Genomic DNA, 18,658 nt, shown 5'->3' with positions numbered 1-18,658 from the left:
GGGCACCAGCCCAGCTGCCGCAGGTTCAAATCCTGGCTCAGGCACCCAATGGCCAGGCCGTTCCCCTCTCAGGCCCTGGTTTTCTGTAGAACTCCAGTCCCCAGCCTCATCCTCTGTGCCAGTCACAAGGGGAGGCTTAGTAAGTATTTGTTGAGTGATGGTCATATCTCCTCGGGGATCAGCTAAGGGTGGCCACCAGGTCAGTAGCTCCACCTCCAATGGACACCAAAGTCCTACTCTGCCTGGAAATTTTGTTACGGTTATCCATTTTCCTGGTCTTCTAGAGCCATGGAAATAACTCTCAAGTTCACAGGAGGGCAGTCTGTATAGATGACCCCAGGGCCCCAGGAAGGGTCTTGCCTCTGCTTCCTTCTGGTTAGGCTGCAGGAGGCTTTGCAAAGGCTGCAGTCCTGGCTCCCTGGGCCAAGACCCCTGTACAAAGACTCTCACAGGTCTCTCGCCCTCCAGTCCCCTCTACATTTGTTGAGTACTTACTGCCTGTGCCAGCCTTCATCTTCAGAGGGGCTTTTGTCACCCAAAGGGTATTGACATCCATTATTTCTACTCTTCCTACCCCAGCCTTGGGAAAAGGAGCTAGTGGTGGAGCTGATGTGACTCACCAAGGGTCACACAGTTAGTGAAGAGGAACCACAACCCTACAGAATGGAAGGAGTTCCCACGATGACCCAACTGGGTACGGTTGTGTGCAAAGGCTGCAGTTCAGGGTCTGTCCCCTGGGCAGAGAGAGGTGGTGACATTGTGCCTCTCAGGTGGCACAAGAGTGCAGTGACCTAAGGGGGGTTTATTGAAGTCTGGGGCTTTGGGCGTTAACCCTCAGGCCCCACTCACAGCTGGGCAAAGTGTGAAGGAGGGAACAGTCCTGGCTGTGTGTTGTTGACCATCTCTTGTCTCTGAGCTTCTGTTTTTCTATTACTTCGGGGGGATAATCACACAGCAGAATATCCAGGCCTGGAAGGACCCTTAGGGGTGATCTAATCCAATCCTTTATTCTGTCCAGCAGGGACACTGTGACTCAGGGACGGCAAGTCTTTGGCTCAAGGCCACACATCAGACTGGAGTCTAAGTTGGGATGAGAGCCAGACTCTCCCAACTTCTAGTGTTGTGCTGCTTCCCTCTCGCAAGCCCACCTGGAGTGCCCCCCACCCAGGCCTATTTAGGGGTCCAAAGCAGCCCAAAGGAACACAGATAGAAGCACTGTGGACCCTGGGAAAGCTATCAGGTCCACACCGGCTGTGCCCTCTATGTGGCCCTGCCCCAGGCAGCATTCCCAGGGCACTGAGCCAGGGCTGCAGAGGGAGGGAAGTAAGGGGAGCCGCCCTCTCCTCCCTCCCCTGCTGCTGCCACCAGAGGGAAAAGGGCTGAATCAGCAGCTCTGGAGGCGGACAGGGCTCCTGGCTGTCTCTCAGAGATCTGGCTTAGAAAGCCTAGCATCTGAGGACAAAGCCTAGCATCTGAGGACAAAGGGATGGGGGGTGTGGGCAGGCAGGGTGGGGACACAGGATTGCTTTGGTCCAGGGCCCATTGTGTGCTCCTGCCACGTACAACAGGCCCGCTGCAGAGGAGCCTCAACTCAAAGGTTTGGAAAATAACATTCTTCTTCAGTTGCTAGTTGTGTCCGATTCTCTGCGATCCCATGGACGGCAACATGCCAGGCTTCCCTGTTCTTCACTGTCTCCCAGAGTTTGCTCAAATTCATGTCCATCAAGTCAGTGATGCTATCTAACCATCTCATCCTCTGCCACCCTCTTGTTTTGCCTCCAATCTTCCCCAACATCAAGGTCTTCTCCAAAGAGTTAGAAACTAATATTTTTTAAGGGAAGTGCTACATTAGTTATTAAAAGTGGTACAGAATTCCAAGTGGATGTTAAAGCAATCCTTTGTAGAAAAGAATTGGAAACATCCATATCACACATTTGATCCATAGCTCAGCTAGTAAAGAATCTGCCTGCAATACTGGAGACCACAGTTTGATTCTTGGGTCAGGAAGATCCCCTAGAGGAGGGCATGGCAACCCACTCCAGTATTCTTGCCTGGAGAATTCCATGGACAGAGAAGCCTGGCAGGCTACAGTCCATGACATCGCAAAGAGTTGGACACAACTGAGGGACTAATCACACATTTGAGCTTTATATTTTACACACTTTCTCTGGAATGCCATAGGAAGGTGCTAATGTCATTTTGATGACTTAACTTTGCTATATAAATTTAATAAACTAGGTATATATAGAAAAAAAAAAAAGGAGCCTCATCTCACTTAACAGGTGAGGAGGCTGAGGTCTGGACAAGAAAACCATTCTCACCAGGTTCTAGGTCCAGCTTCTTTGACTCCCAGCTGTGGTCAATGACCCAGAAAAGGGCCCCTTGTCCCCGCCCCCAGCTCCCAGCCAGCTGGCTGTAATGAGGGGCAGGGCAGACAAGAGGGTTGGACTCTGGAATATTATACACAACTTTAATAATATTCTTCCTCCCACTGTCTTCCATCATCCGGAAAATTTCCCCATTTGTACATGAGCCCTTAGTCCCCCAGCCATTCTGCAGCTCTCCACAGCAGCCCAGGTAGCTTGGAGACAAGCCCTGGATCAGACAAGACTGGGTTACATCTCAGCTCCACTTCCTTCCAGCTCTGTTGACCTTGGCCACGTCCCCCTACCTCTGAGTCTTGGTGTCCCTGGGCCAGAGGGACATGAGGAGACCTAAACCATCTGAGCAGCCTGGCAGGATATTCAATGGGATACATACACTGGCCACCAACCAGTGCTTCTCCCAGTGAATATGGTGAGGACATTAGCCCATTCTCCTCAGGCACACATCTGAGACACAGACTCACTGACTCTCAGAACCAAGCTCCTAGCCACACCCACCTTCCAGCCCAAAGTTTGGACGAAGATATAAAAATAGTAAAACTCGGTGCTTGCAACAAGAACCCTTCATGCATTTTTTAAAAATAAAATGTGCCCGTCATAAAGTGAGAGAGAACAGAAAACAGGATTCCTGGAGTCAGCTATGCAAGTGGTGTATGGCAAGTCACATATCTATTAATAACTGTTCGAGGGCAGTCATCAAGAAACTAAACAAAGGAAACCGTGAGCGCCACCCACTGGGGAGTCACGGAGCCAGGCACCTGCCCCACGCCACCCGGCCTTCTGATGTACCCCATCCGTCCCCTTCTTAGGGAGCTGGCAGGGGGTAAGATGGAGGGCCCACTGAGATGCGCCGTTCCCTCACTTCTTCCAACAACGTGGGTAGGGGGTCCAATAGAACCATCGCTTTCCCAAGCTGCTAGCTTACTCTGCTTCCTGGATCTGCAGAGCCCCTCCTTCGACCAACTGAGTAGTCGAGGGTGAACTTCGCCCTCCGGACTCCATTTCTCCGTCCTGGGCTTTCTCAGCAACCCACGTCTGTCCTACAGGTGTTCATCTGACTTGGGCGAGTTTAATCTCATTTTGCAGAAGGGGAAACCGAATCCCCAAGAGGCCTACAGAAAGGAAGAGCCAGCCCCATCCCAGCCCTCCTGGCCCCTAACAAGGACGGCGGTTACACAGCGGGAAACTGAGGCTCAGGGAAGCAGGTGCGCCAACTGGCTCCTCCTCACGGCCGACTAGGGGCAGAGCCAGATGACGGGGCGGGCAAGGTACGCGGGAGGCTACTGCCACCTCCCACTTCTCTCGGCCAAATTAAGGGGCGCGACACCTCCACCCCCAAGCGGGGGGAGCCCCAACAACCCCCCACTCCCACTTCGGGCTCAAACCCTGGGGAAAACTGCCGCCAGCAGCGGCCACTCTTGGCAACACCCAGGGCTCTGCTAGAACAGACCCCCGCCCCAAAGAAACCCGCCGGCGTCTTCGCTCCGGCCACCGCGCCTGTAAGCCAGAAGCCTAACACGAGATGGACGAAAGCAGCCGCCGCGGCGCCGGGGAGGGGCCTTTGAGAGTCAGCTCCGGTGGAGCCGAGCAGAACCGAGCAAAGCCGAACTTGGCCGAGCGCAGCCGAGTCCAGCCGAGTCAAGCGGGTCTGGCGGATCAGAGCCGGGTCTGACCGAATGGTGCCGAGTTGAGCCGAGTTCGGCCGAGTGGAGCTGCTGGAGGGAGCCAAGGGGAGAGCGGAAGGTCACTCGGCGCCCCCTGCTGGACACAGAGCCCGGCGTTCGACTCATCCGAAGCTAACGCTCCGGCGACAGTCAGGGGCTACTGAGCCCGTTTTATGGATATGAAAGCTGAGGTTCCAAGACGTTTCGAGCCTGGCCCAAAGGCACACAGAGCTAAGAAGTGGTGGCTGTGAGGTTCGAAACAGATTGTATGGCAGAGAGCTTACCTGTCACTGCCACCCACTGCAGTGATCATTGTGTGTTTGCTTTGTTCTCGCAGTAATTGCTGCCATTTATCATGGTCATCCAGGGGCAGGCACCTGCCCTGTCTGATGATCCGGGGTAGACCCACCCTGGAGCACAGAGATAACCCCTGTTCTTGCAGGTGGTGAAACCAAGTAGGCTCTGGGCCCGCTGACCAAGCACAGCAGGGCCAGCTGTTCCCGTATGCAAATATTGACATGTTTCCCAGTCATTAAAGCAGAGAGCAAGTCGGAGAGGCCCTATACGACTGCAGGCCTCATTTTCCCTTCCTGTTTACAAGATGGCCAGAGGCTAGGAGCTCCTAGCTATCTGCAGGCTGTGTCCCTGGGCTATGTGAGCCAGGACCTGGGATGTCTGGGACCCTGGAGGAGGCCAAGTGTGGCTCCAAGCACTGTCTTGTGAAAAAGTGAAGACTGGCCTTGCCCTCCACACACATGTGTATGCTCAAATACATCAGTGACGTTCACTCCTGTGTGCAGGCCATCTTAGCCTGCCAGACAGGCCTATGCCAAGGCTGCAAGGCTGGCTGGAGGGTGGCTGGGCTGGGCTTCTAGAACACAACCAATATCACAACAAATGAGCAGTGTCAAAGGAAGGTCAGACTGCATCAATGGAAGCAGCCACCCTCGCTGGCCAGGGGCTCCTGGAGTTTGTCTGGCTTGATGTCAGCCGTCCTTTCTTTGCTTCTCTCCTGGACATTTGCCATTCCAAGCAGAGCCGAGCCCACAGGTCCGAAGAGCTGCTTCACGCAGTAGCCTGTCTTTGCACTTGTCTCGATGAACATGGTACTGAGTTCTTCGGCGTGCCGCTTGCCCTCTTCAGTGGTCATCTGCCTTCACTGGCCAGGTCCATCTTGTTGCCCACCAGCAGCATGATGACATCACTGCCCCGCTCTGTCCTGACATCAACAATCCAGAGGCCTGGGCTGCCCTTCATACTGCTGAGTCTTGCTCAAGGACATCGCCTGTCACCACCAGTGGCTGCCAAGGAGGAGCTGACACCATTGGCCTCTGAGTTCTTTCCACACCCAGCATCACTCCTGCCACACTCACCTTCATTTTCGTAGTTTCTAAAAACTATAGGCGCTGGAGTGGGGACTAAGAAAATGGGGTTCTTGGTCTGCCTCTGGTGCTGTGACCATGGGTGAATCATGTGACCATCCCAGGCCTCACTGTCTTCAGCTGTAAAATGGATATGAGAGCTGTTCAATAGTACTTTGAACATCTTTCACACTTCTTCCCAGAGCACAAACTCCAGTTCCCTCTTGACGCTTGGCTGGGCTATAACCCCTCCAGCAAGATTACCACCCCCACCCATGGATGACTTCTCACTTTTGTTAAAGCATTTCTCAGGTTTATTTAATACATAGTACCTACAATGCACTGTGAAAGTGAAGTTCTAGTTACTCAGTTGTGTCCAGCTCTTTGCGATCCCATTGATTGAAGCCCACCAGGCTCCTCTTTCCGTGGGATTTTTCAGGCAAGAATACTGGAGTGGGTAGCCATTCCCTTCTCCGGGGGATCTTCCCAACCCAGGAATCAAACCTGGGTCTCCCATATTGCAAGCAGATTCTTTACTGCCTGAGCCACCAGTGAAACCTTGTACAATGGACTGTACTACTCACATAATCTTCTTAACATAGATGTCTAGCCTCATCTTCATCTCAGAGAGATGGAAACTGAGGCACAGAAGGGTTAATCAAACAGCTAGTGAATGGATGAGTGGGGATTCAAAACCAGACAGTTCCAGATTGCAGGGGCTTAAGAACCACCGCTTTATCTCTTATGTTCAATGCGACTTCCTTCACCCCTGAAGACAGACCTTGTATTTCTCTACCTTCTGCTTTTTGCATTTGGCAGCTGTTCTATAAACACTTGTTGAATGAAGACATGAATGAATGATAATGTCCAAGGTCTTCCAGAGGCCCAGGAGAGGCAGGGATGCTGGCTTTGTTTTGCTGGTGGTAATTGTATTAGTTTGCTAGGACTGCTGGACTAAATTACCACAAACTAGGTGATTTAAACAAGCAAAATGTATTTTCTCATACCTCTGGAGGCTGGAAGTCCAAGACCAAGGTGTCAGGCAAGGCTGTTTCCTTCTGAGGGTTGAGAGGATGGGCATGTTCCAGACGTCTCTCCCAGTTTCCGATGGTTTTCTGGCTGTCTTTGGCACTGACTTTTGGGTGCATCACCCAGCATTTTCCCCATGCTCGTGTCTGTGTCCTGATTTTCCTTTTTTTAAGAACACCAGTCATACTGAAATAGAGATCCATCTTACTCCAGGGTAATGTCATCTGAACTCCTTAAGACTGGAAGGACCCTATTTCCAAATAAAGTTACATCTGGAGGTACTGGAGGTTAGGGCTTCATATGAATTTGAGGAAGAGGGACACAATTCGATGCACAGTGGAAATTAACTTCCTAGGAGGTCCTATCTGACACAGCTTCTGTCCCTGAACTGGGCCTTTCTCCCTTTCATTCACTGCCTTTCTCTGACCCCAGGGCCTTAGCACATACTGTCCCCCTGCCAGACACACTCAGGCTCACCCTCTGCTCTCAGTGCCACCCCCAGCACAGACCCCTCTCCCCAGTTGTGTTCCTCCAGAGCACACTGCACTAGCATTCCCACTGCATAGTGGTCCGTTTACCTGTGTGGCTGCCTGTGAGCGCCACAAGCATGGGAACCAGTCCAGTGTCAGGGCCTTGCACACAGGAAAACCTTTGTCAACTTAAGGAACTTTGCCCAAAGAGGTCAAGTGAATGACCAAGGCCACATGGTAGGTTTGTGGCAGAGTGGGCCTACGTCCCGGGTCTCCTGACTTTGGGTCTTATGACGTTTAAGGGATGTGTTTGCCCTCTGGCCTTCCAGTAGACTCACCAAGTCTCACCAGGGCCTGCCGGCCACAGAGGAGCGCCCTGGTGTTTTGATGGGACTGTGGCCTTGTATAACTCCCCTCACTTTATACCTGGAGTTCTTGTTGTCTTTCGAGTGCTTTCTTCTGTGTCTGAAGTCCTTTGGAACCCAGGCTGTCACTTCCGTATGGGACAGTGGCCTCTGTCTCCCCCATTCCTTGGAGGTGAAAAGGGCTGTAGCCCTGGGTCCTTGGCTTCCTTGTCCCAGGCCCTGCAGACTCCTTTCTGCTGGTGCTGAGGCTGACGTATGAAGTCCTAGTACAAGCCATGGGCTGTTGCCTGGCAACTGCCTCTGAGACAAGTTTAAGGTAAGGTCTTGGGTCTTGGATGTCTTGAGCAACTTGGACATCTGGAGAGAAGGAATCAAGCAGGGAGGACCATCACCACCCCTTCCTGCCTGTTTGGGCTCACAGCTCCAGAGCCTCTCCTGAACCCATAGCCCCTGTGGTTCCCATAAGCCACAGATTCTAACCCCAAACCCCCATATGGCTCTTTCCACCCCCTCGATTCTTCCCACATTTATTCAGGGTCACCACAGTGCACCAAAGAATTGATGCTTTCAAACTTTGGTGTTGGAGAAGAGTCTTGAGAGTCCCTTGGACTGCAAGGAGATCAAACCAGTCAACCCTAAAGGAAATCAACCCTGAATATTCATTGGAAGGACTGTTGCTGAAGCTGAAGCTCCAATACTTTGGCCACCTGATGCCAAGAGCTGACTCATTGGAAGACCCCGATGCTGGGAAAGATAGAAGGCAGGAGAAGGGAATGACAGAGGATGAGATGGTTGGATGGCATCACTGACTCAAGGACATGAGTTTGAGCAACTCCAGGAGTTGGTGATGCAGGGAAGCCTGGCATGCTGCAGTCCATGGGGTCACAAAGAGTCAGACACAACTGAGTGACTGAACAACCTCCACATTGTACCAATCAAAGGAAGCTCGAGTAACAGTGTGACAATTTCCCCCTGGAACTGTGAAATGGAATTTCTCCCATTCACTCATTTATCCCAAATCATCTTATGAAGGGCCCACAGCATTGCCAGGCGCTGGGAACATGGATACATCAGGCTTGAACCCTGCCTGGAAGCACAAGGCTAGTAGGACACTCCCCTTCCCACACGCACATGTGTGTGCACAGGTAGTGAGTGACACATAGGAAGTCAGGGAAGCTGGAGGGCTGTGGGCTCCAGAGAGGTGACCCTAGCCAAGGCCCCACTGCCCACACAACCTTGGCTGCCAGCAGTCCCTCTGCTCCCACCCATGCACAACTGCCACACACACAGCAGGCCCTGTGTTTCACCCCAAGGCACCTTCTCTCGTGGATATGGCTAAGATGCCTGAGCACCTACTATATGGCCTGCCACTGTATTTACACACTCCTCCTCCATCCTGCTATTGTTGCTGCCTGTCTCATTTCTCCCTGCCATTGAGAGTCTGTCCTTGACCTAATTCCCTACCTCACTGGTCAGGCCAAACTGTCCGTCACAGTGTCCCACCTTCTTTGTAGCTGGAAAGATGGACTTATGACCCACATCTGACCAATCATGGCATTCTATCACCTTGTCTTTGGTGATCTATCCATATGGCCATCATGTGACCCAGTTAGAACCAATCAGCTCTCTTCTGTGAGGTCTGAAATTTGGACACAGCAAAAGAGTAGGTTTACTGCTTTTGGATCAAGCTCTCTAAGGATATAGGCTGAGGCTTGTCAGAAGCATCTTCCATGACTCCTGGAGGACCAGGACTCTGGAAGGCAATACACAAGGAGGCCTGAGCATGCAGAGCTGAGAGACAGGAGAGAAGGAGTATCCTGATAGAAAGGCATGCATGGACACACCCCCACTCAGGCACACCAATCTAAAACACAGTGCTAGTCAGAGCAGTTGGCCCAGGCCAGTCGTCATGTGTCACCAACTTTATTGACAAGAGTGTGAGTCAGAATTTTCCTAAGGGGCCTCTCAGCCACCCTTGTCAAAGTGGTTCACTTGCCCCAGGAATCAGGAAAGCAGGAAATTCTGGAATGCCAGGGGTCCTCTTCCCTCAGACCCCCAGACCCTCCTCGGGAACCCTAGAATGAGGACTGGGCCTGCAGGCTCCAACCTCCGTACAAGCTCTAGTTTTGTCCACTTCCTTCCCCTTGATGGGGCCTCACTCTCCCCCAAGCCCTGCCCCCCGATTCTTGGCCTCTGAACCTCAACTTCCCTTCCTTGGATCCTGTAGTGTCCTTACCCCCAAGGACTGGAAGACAGAGAAGCCACTTCATGAGAAAGGAGGAGGCTGCCTCCACTCTATAATCTGTTAGGCCCCAGCCTCACCCACTGCAGCCTACATGGCAGTTTACCCCAGATGACTCCTTTTCTTCCCAAATCCCAGGAGGCAGGCAAACTGGGACAACCACTGCCATTTTATGAGGGGGAAACTGAGGCCCAGAGAGGTCAAGGCTGGACAGGATCTGGAGGTCTCCCATGTTGTGGTTCTCATGTTTTCTCTGAGGACCCCCTACCCTCTGAAGGGTGGGGGTTGGGAGATTTAGCAAGAGGTGCCGCCCTCCTCAGAACCAGTCTCGCTGTGGCTCTAAGGGGTCATCTCGGGGAGAGAGTCCAGGCCAGCCCAGGCCCAACCTTGCACAGTGGCCTCTCCCTGTGGTCTCCCTCCAGCCTCCTCTAGTCTTTACTTCCTTGAGCCTTCCCGCCCTGGACTGGGGAATGAGAGACCAGGATGCCTGCTCCCCAGCCTGCCAGGGCCATGCCACTCCTCCCAACCTCTCCGGGGAGCCAGGCCCTGCTTCTCAGCTCTGCCCCCAGCTCCCATCAAGGCCCAACACTTCAGCGTGCTGCAGGCCCTCAGGGGTTGCTGGCCCCATACCTTTCAGGGCATTAGCTTTTCCATCCTGATGGCATCCTTTCCTGGAGTTTGATCAGGCCAGGCACTGACTGGCAACCCAATTTCATTGATGTTGCCGCTGAGCTCAGCCCAGGGGGGCCAACGTTGCCCCAAGGTCATGAGACAGATCTGACCTCCACTTTTTCTTCCCTTCCCCCTCTTCTGCCTTCTCTTCCTCCTTTTTCTTCCCCTCTCCCTCCTCCTCTTCTTCCTCTTCTTTTCAGTTCTATTTAGACGTTCTGCCTTTCCGTGCCAGTCCGCCCAGGCCAGGTCCCTGCCTTAGTCAATGAAAGGGGAGAAGCAGGGAGAATTTCTCCTATGAGAAGGCTCCTGAGCCCTCAAAACCCCGAGACCCCTTCCAGCCATAGGACACAAAACAAGATGCTTTGAGGGTTGGTCAGCTGCCCCCAACAGGGCCTGAGCTAGCCTTTGGGGGGGCCTGTGCAGTATGGGGTCCTTGTTTAAGAAAAGGAATACAAAATTACAAAGACAAAATTAGACTCAGAGCTTCAGAAGGGCCCAAGCAGTCAGGGACCCTGAAGCTGGAGTTAATTAGCTTCCTGGAAAATCTGCCTCTTCTCTTGTCCAGGAACACAGGAGTCCCAGCACTGACCATCTGGACCAAGAAGGCCTGGAGGTTATCAGGTTGTTCAGCAGGTGAGGCCTGAGGTCCAGAGAGGAGAAGTGCTGGCCCTTGGCCTTGCAGCAAGAGGATCAGAGCTGATGTGCGGCCTGGGCAGTCTCACACCCCTTCTCCCTACTAGGGAAGACTTCCTCCCATTTGGGGCTGCAGTACTGACCCCTGTGACTACTGGGCCCCACTCCCTCCTTTGTGAACCTGACTGAGCCCAGGAAATCCAAGGCCTTGGTTTATCCTTCTGAGGGCCAATATTCAGGATGCTCTGTCTCTGAAGGGGAGAGCCCAGCTGTACCTCTCCCCTTGTTTGTGCTGTGCGTGCTAAGTCGCTTTAGTCATGTCTGACTCTTTGCGACCCTATGGAATGTAGCCCACCAGGCTTCTCTGTCCATGGGGTTCTCCTGGCAAGAATAGTGGAGTGGCTTGCCATGCCCTCCTCCAGGGGAACTTCCTGACCCAGGGATCAAACCCTCATCTCCTGTGGCTCCTGCATTGCAGGCAGATTCTTTACCCCTGAGCCACCAGGGAAGTTCCACCCCCTCCCTTATCCTGACCCTATTCAGGAAGATCAGCCCAGTGGTGATGCCCCTCCAGACTTTTCATCGGATAGAGCTCATCCAGGCCGCTGTCTCCCATCCCTGAGTCACAGAGGAGAAAATAAGGCCCAGACAGGGGGAAGCCACCTATCTGAGGTCACACAGTAAGTCACACAGCAAGGGGATTAGAGCCCAGGCCTCCAAATATTCCATTATGGGCCCCTGCTACCTCGGGTGGCACACCCTAGGTGCACCCACAGTCTTTGCCCATTCCTCAGGCTACCCTGGCCCTCCACAGGCTTCTAGAGATAGCTGATGTGCAGCGTGTCGGATTTCTCCCCAGCCAAGGGTTCTTGGGGTAGGAACTGATGCTCCTTGCTGGTGGTGCTGCTGGGAGGCTGCTCCTGCCCACTGGGACCTGGCTGTATGATCTGGTTGACCCGGCCATTCATCTCCCCCCAGTTCCCCTGCTTCCCTGCTCCCTCGTGCCGGTTCTCCCCATCTCCATCCTCCTCTTCCTCCTCCATCTTCTCCGGAGGCCCCACGGGAGGCTCCTGGTTTTGCACACGGCGGGAGGGCCTCAACAGAGCCCTTCGGAAGCCCTGCTTGAAGCGATAGGAGAGGAAGCCATAAAGGATGGGGTTGGCACAGCTGTTGGCATAGGGCAGGGCCACCACCAGGAAATAGAGGCCGAAGAAGGCAGGCTCCTCGGGCAGCGGGCACACCACATTGACGATGTTGAGCACGTAGAAGGGCATCCAGCAGAGGACGAAGAGCGCCACCACGGCCACCACCATGCGTGTGACCTTGCGCTCAGAATGCCGCCGCCGCTGGCACGAGGGGGCCCGCACCCGCCGCCCAGCGGAGCGCACCTTGACCACGATAAGCAGGTAGCAGAGGCAGATGACCAGCAGCGGCCCGAAGAAGCCGAGCGCGGCCGTGTAGATGATGAAGCCAGCTCGCCAGGCGGCCGCCGGCTCGGGCCACTGCATGTGGCAGGTGCTCATGCCGCGGGGCACACCCGAGAAGACCACCACGGGCAGCACCACTACGGCTGAGGCGACCCAGACGGCCGCACTGACTGTGCGGGCCACGGGCGCCGTGCGCCAGCGGGCTGAGCGGGCGGGGTGCACCACGGCCAGGTAGCGGTCCACGCTCATGACCGTGAGGCAGAAGATGCTGGTGAACTGGTTGATGCCATCCACAGCCATGACCAGGCGGCACATGAGGGAGCCGAAGGGCCAGTAGGACAGAGCGTTCTGGGCAGCCAGGAAGGGCAGCCCCAGCATGAAAAGCTCATCGGCCAGCGCCAGGTTGAGGATGTAGACATTGGTGACCGATGGGGTGGCTGTCTGTCGCAGGACCACGTAGATGACCAGGGAGTTGCCCAGCAGGCCCACCACGCACACCACCAGATAGACCAGTGGGATCAGAATGCCGCTGACAGCCAGCCCTGCCGCACTTGACGCTGTGGACGCATTTCCGAGGACAGCATCTGGGGGCCAGGCTGTGGAGGTGTTCCCGGGTTCTGAGGTCACGGGCACCAGTGAAAGGGAGCCAGGGGTGTTCATGGCCAAGAGAGGGTAGGTCAGCAGCCAGCTATTGGCCTGGAGGAGGGAGGACACAGCTTGGTCAGGGCAGGGCATGACTTTCTCTCCGTGGCCTCTCCCCAATCACACTGAACTTGGAGACTCCCTGGGCACCTGCCCAGAGTTGGACAAGTCATTCATTCATTCTGCACAGGCCAGCAAGGGAGGCTGGCAAGGTAGTCCCACTTCTCAGACAAGAAAACTGAATCTTAGAGAGGTAAAGTGAACACCCTATATGACGCAGTAGGGGTGCAGCAGGGGACTTGGGATTGCCTGCTCCAGAGGGCAAGACCAACAGTGGCCTGGTCCCTTCCCTTGTGTACAGGACAAGTGTCCCACAAATGTTTCAGTAAAGGGGCAAGTGGATCATTCATTCAGCTGCTGACAACATAGGTCCTTTTCTCTATACCAGCCCTTTTCAAATGCTTTTGACACCACTGCCTTTTATATTGCAACTCAGCGATGTCATACTCTTCCATAACACAATATGTGCCCTTTCTACATATGATCGCCTTACTGGCAGAGACCCAAGTGGATCACCCACTGATAGACTCTGAGATAGACTGTGTCCTTCCCCCCCAAATGATATATTAAAACCCTAACCTCCAGTGTGATGGTGTTAGGAAGGAGAGCCGCAGTGGGGGGTGATTAGGACACAGGGGTAGAGTCCATGTGGATGGGATTAGTGCTGTTCTGAAGAGAGGTCCTAGGTCCCTTCTGCCATGGGAGGAAACAGCTAGAAAACAGCCAGCTGGAAACCAGGAAGCAGGTCCTCACCATATATTGAATCTCCTGGCACCTTGATTTGGGGTTTCCCCACCTCCAGAATGGTGAGGAATGAATTTCTGTTGTATATAAACCACCCAGTCTATGGGATTCTTTTAGAGCAAGCCGGACAGACTAAGACACCCCCCAACAGGTCTCAGCTCACACACTTGAAAACACTGCTGCATGTCACCCATCCTCAGTGTTGAGCCCAAGTCTCTAGATGAACTTCAGCGGATCCATAGCCAGCCCCCACCCCCTGCCCAAACTCCAGTGAAAGGTAACAACACCTCCTTGTATTTTCTGGGCAGAGGCCGGTGCATTCATCCAATTCCTCAGATTCTGAATGCAGTTAAGAACCACACACTCAGAGGTGTCCCCTTCCCTGGGAATCAAAGCCCCTGAGGATCCTCTCGGCCTGGCCCATCCCACCGTGCCCCCTACAAAGGCCCTGCCTAGGACGATGGACTGTGAACCTGGGGTCGGGCGGCTGCTGTCCCTCCTGCTCCCAAGGCTGACTGATGGTGGAAAAATTCATAACATGTTGGAGGTGAGGACAAGAATAGTCAGCTCCCCCCTGTCCCAGTGGGGTGGGCTCCTCTGAGAAGAGGGCACTTCAAGGAGGCCTTGAAGTGTGAGTAAGAGCTTGCCCAGCGGCTCAGTGGGAACCAGCACCGCCCCCACTGTGTGAGCACCTTCTTACTGCACTTCTCCTGTGTCATGAGGAGCCAGGCCTCCTCCCGGCGTCTCTGCCGGACTTGACTCTCCTTAAGCGTGGAGATGCTCATATTCAGCTCTGGTCCTTTCCCGCGTCCCTTCTACATAAGTTCTGTCTCAGGGTCTGAGGCACTGAGTGAATCAGAGGAACCCCGGGTGGACAAATCTCGACAGAAAGGGAGGATGAACTGCTGACGGAGGGGACCCAGGCCCTGCTGAGGGAGGGCCCCTGGCCTAGGATGCCCTCGCCTCCTCAGCAGGACTCCCTGGCTCTCTGAAGACCCAGTTATAGGCCAGGACTGGAGGCCAGAGCCTCCTCTGGGACTGGACTTTCTCCCTTTTGCAAATGATGCCCCCTCTGCCAGTCCCTCGGCTGCTGGCTTCCCTGACTCCCTAGGGAAACCCCAAGGGAAAAGGAAAGCTCTCAGGGGAAACTTCCTCCAGTGTCCCCCTGCCTGCCCAGCCCTGGACCTGAAATGCCTTCAGCAGGACCTATGGTCCCCACTGCCCTGTCCTGACATGGCTTTTCAGATGTGAAGCTCCTTCAGAGGGGAGGCACCCCAACTCAGAGAAGACGCCTCTAGGTGGGTGAGCATGTCTGATTGCCCTTGCCCAATGACCTGGATTTTCCAAGGTCTCAGAGCAGGCAGGGCAATGCCAAAAACGGGTAAGAACCCCTTCTCCCTGGCTCCTCCTGATGCTTCCCCAGGCTGACTGGGCTCAGAGCATCCCCTCTTTGCTCCTCTAAGCCTCAGGAGAGCCTTCAACCTCCCGTCACCCCAGGCACTAGTTGAGGGGCAGTCTGAATGGTGGGTTCATAGGATCTTAACAGTACTGCCAGTCCCTGGGGACTGAGCACCGACTCCAGGCTCCAGGCTCAGCAGTGACGTGCAACATCATATAGGGTCTTATGAAGAGGGCACTAGGTTGTCCCCACAGTACACACAGGGACCAAATGAGGCTTTGCGCTTGGCTCACACAGTTGGGAAGGGGCAAAGCTGGGAGGATTCATTACACCAACTCCCGACCCATCCATTTCACAGGCTGGCAAACTGAGGCCAGGCCTAGAGAAGGCACTTATTTTAGGATCATAACTGGTCAGGGAAACCAGCTGGCATTCAGCTTTCCTACTAGCCTATTCAGAACTCTCCTTACTGCTCCTTAGGCTCTTGAACTATTAAGATCATGGATCCAAATCCCTAGACCCTTAGAGACTTAAAAATGGAATTTTAGAGTCTTAGAACTGACTTGTAGAGTCATAGATTTTTAGACTCTGTGTCTTTGAAGTTCAGATTTCCAGAATGCTGGACTCAGCCCTTAGACCCAGAATTGTGAATCTGGGAACTTAAGAGTCCAGACCTCCTTGGCTGGGGAGCTCTGCGTCACCAACCCAGCCACCTCGCCTCCTTGTGTGCAGCTCCTCTTTATAGCATCGCTGTCAGGTGGCCAATCACAGCCCAGGGCTAGAGGAGGGAGGCTCCTAAGAGAGGAGCAGTGAGCCAGGCAAACCTAATTTCCAGGCTGCGGGGACAGATGCCCTGGGGGAAGCTTGAGGGCGAGCTCTGAGGATGGCGTCTCCTGCCCAGACACACACCTGTGTACCCACACACACACATGTGCTAACACACATAGCCTTGGCAGGAACACAGGGTACCAGCCAGTCCCTGCCTTCGCGCAGGAGAATTAAATAGCCCCTCCCAGAGCCCCTGGCCCCCCTGGAAGACTCCCTGCCTCCGCCTTTATCTGGGCGCATCTTCCCTGTCAAAGTTTAACAGGCCAGAGTGCCAGAAGCAAGGAAATTATACCTTTCCTCGGGTGTAAGTCAGACCTGCAATTTAGATGCTGCCTTTTAAGGAGGTGGGGTACTCTGCATGATCTGGTTCATCCTTTGGCGAGGAGGGCCTTTTTCTCCCTGTCTGGTTTATCTTTGGCACAAGCTTGCCTGAAAATCGGGGGCAGACTCCTTGGAAGGCTTTTCCAGAGGGAACAAGGGTCCAGAGAGGGTGAGCGGCTGCCCTGAGCCCCACAGCAATTCAGAACGGCCTTCATGGATGCCAGATCATTCTCTGTTTGTCTATATCCCACCCTCTTCCCTTCTAGATTGCTGGCTTTTAGGCACTGGACCCTGAGTTATTTGTACCTGTAACGTTAGCACCCAGCACAGCACCCAGGGCAGCACCCAGAGCATCGCAGATATGAACAGACCAAGAAGTTCAGCAAGTAGAACTCAAAGCCAGGTGGGAGGATGCTCCTGGGATAGGCCTCAAATACACATCATGAGATCCTTGCCAAACCCAAGAGGGAGGGTTTTTAGAGAGGAGAAAGTTGAGGCTCAGAGAAGTTCGGTCAGTTGTACAAGGTCACGCATCTGGTAAGTGGGAGGCCAGAAGTTGAGCCCAGTTCTGCCTATTACCAGTGCCTCCTGGTTTTGCAGGCTTCCCTGAAGGCCTTGGGCTGAGAGATAACAAGGACTGAGACAGCCCTGGGCAACACAGGCTGATGGTCCCCGGCTGACTCTGCATTCTGCTTGCTCTCTGCTCCCCTGGGCCTGCCCCCCACGAAGAGGCCCTGATGGTCTGTGCCCACTTCAGACCTGACCCCCAGGAGCACAGCCTACAAGCCCACAGCCCCTAGGTTGGGGACTTAGTGTCTGCCACAAAGGAATGATGCCAAATTTCTGTGTGACCTTGGACAACTCACTTCCCACCTCTGGACCTCAATTTCCTCCTATTAAAATAAAGATGAGTGTACCCACCTTCCAGGTTTGTTGTAAAGATTAAATGGGAGTGTGCTGAGCACAGTGCCCAGTCCAGAAGGGGAGCTCAGGAAAGCTGGCACTTAAGCTAAATGCCATGAGGCATCTGGTTTGTCCAGCTCCGACACTGCTGTTTTGTGATTCCGAGATTCTGGAGTCATGATATGAGATTCTAAGATTAATGCCCACCCCCCAGGCCCCAGGACCCTTCTGTCCATCAAGAAAGTCACAGGAAGTCCTCCTTCTTCCCTAGACTTTCCTACCCTCTCCCAGCCCCCGGCCCCAGCCTCCCAAGTTCATCCTGGGCAGAAGGCGGGCTCCAGCACCCCACCCTCTGGGACCCCATCCAGGCCCCAGCCTCCTTACCTGCCCATGGGGCGAGAGCTTCCCTCCTTGCGGCCAGGCTGGTTATCATTCTGCTGTCCCCTCTCCCTGCCCAGTCCCCAGGCATCCCTGAGCACCCCTGAGCTGGGGTCCCCACACAGTGCCCACTTCTAGACTGCTGGCGGGACCGGGCCCCCTCCTAAGCCTGCAGCGGCCACGGCCACGTCTGCCCACAGAGCCGCTCCCATCTGGTCTCCGGCCCTGACTTCCCACCGCCTGGTGCGTCACCCCCCAACTGCAGGACACGTCCTGGGTGGTGGGGGGAAGGGACACAAATGGGGGTCTGTAGGCAGGAGGCTGGGGGTGGGGTGCAGGGAGAAACCTCCCAAGGAAAAGAAGAGCAATGAGGAAGAGAGGACTATAAGAAACCAATAGAAAGAGAGGGGAAACGGGGGTCGGTCGGAGGTGGAAAGACAGGGAGAGACAGAGAGAGAAGACTGCGAGTGGGTGGAGAGCCAGAATGAGGGGGAGTGATGAGAGATGCCTGACAGCAGAAGAGAAAGAGGAGGAAAGAGCAGAGAAGGGGCCAGAGGGAGGGATGCAGAGAGAGATGCAGGGAGAGGGCGCGGGGAAGGAGGGAGGGGAAGGAGGGGGTGGCAGGGAGAGTGACAGAGAAGGATTGTGCCACAGATGGTGGCATGGAGAGCCAGGCAAGGAGGGGGCAGGAGTGGGGGTGCGGGAGGGGCCGGGAGGAGGGGCCGGGAGGAGGGGCCAGAGCGCAGGTGCGGATGAGGGAGGAGGGGCAGCAGGTTGGGGAGGAGGCTGGAAGGGGGGACAGATCTTGTTACCGGGGAGATTTCAGCCACCCACGCTGGCCTTGGCTCTTGCAAGGGGTTGGAAGGGAGAGTGTGGTACTCAGGGGAGCTGGGGGCCGAGAGCCAGTGGCGGGACGCCTCCGAGGCCACGGTGCACACATCCCCCAGGGCGATAGCTGGGTTCCAAGGTCAGTGCTGCAAGGAGGGCTGGGAGCGTGGGGCGAGCACTGGGTGGGGAGTCCACAGTGCTATGGTCTGGGTCCCCCAGCTACAGCGGGAGGCTGGGTTGGGGCTCTCAGCCCTGAAACTGGTTGAGTCTGGGGAGCCCCCAGGCAGGGTGAGGAACAGAAAGGTGGG

General features: G+C 54.7%; 1 protein-coding gene and 1 pseudogene across 1 annotated transcript; both read right to left on the bottom strand.

Annotated features, from left to right (window-relative positions):
* Positions 1–4,207: 4,207 nt before the first annotated feature.
* Positions 4,208–5,305, bottom strand: LOC120861182 (annotated as a pseudogene).
* A 3,875-nt stretch (positions 5,306–9,180) lies between these two features.
* On the bottom strand, positions 9,181–18,179 carry LOC120861181 (somatostatin receptor type 3-like). Its single transcript, XM_040236836.1, has 2 exons — positions 17,529–18,179; positions 9,181–12,943 (listed from the first exon to the last, which is right to left on the bottom strand). The coding sequence occupies exon 2, from the start codon at positions 12,905–12,907 to the stop codon at positions 11,639–11,641; it is 1,269 nt and encodes a 422-aa protein (XP_040092770.1). The 5' UTR covers positions 12,908–12,943; positions 17,529–18,179; the 3' UTR covers positions 9,181–11,638.
* Between the last annotated feature and the right edge of the window lie 479 nt (positions 18,180–18,658).

Source organism: Oryx dammah, unplaced genomic scaffold, assembly GCF_014754425.2.
Source record: "Oryx dammah isolate SB20612 unplaced genomic scaffold, SCBI_Odam_1.1 HiC_scaffold_11229, whole genome shotgun sequence".
In the NCBI taxonomy this organism is placed as follows: domain Eukaryota; kingdom Metazoa; phylum Chordata; class Mammalia; order Artiodactyla; family Bovidae; genus Oryx; species Oryx dammah.
The sequence above is the reverse complement of the archived record's forward strand: the minus strand, read 5'-3'. Positions and strand labels throughout refer to the sequence as shown.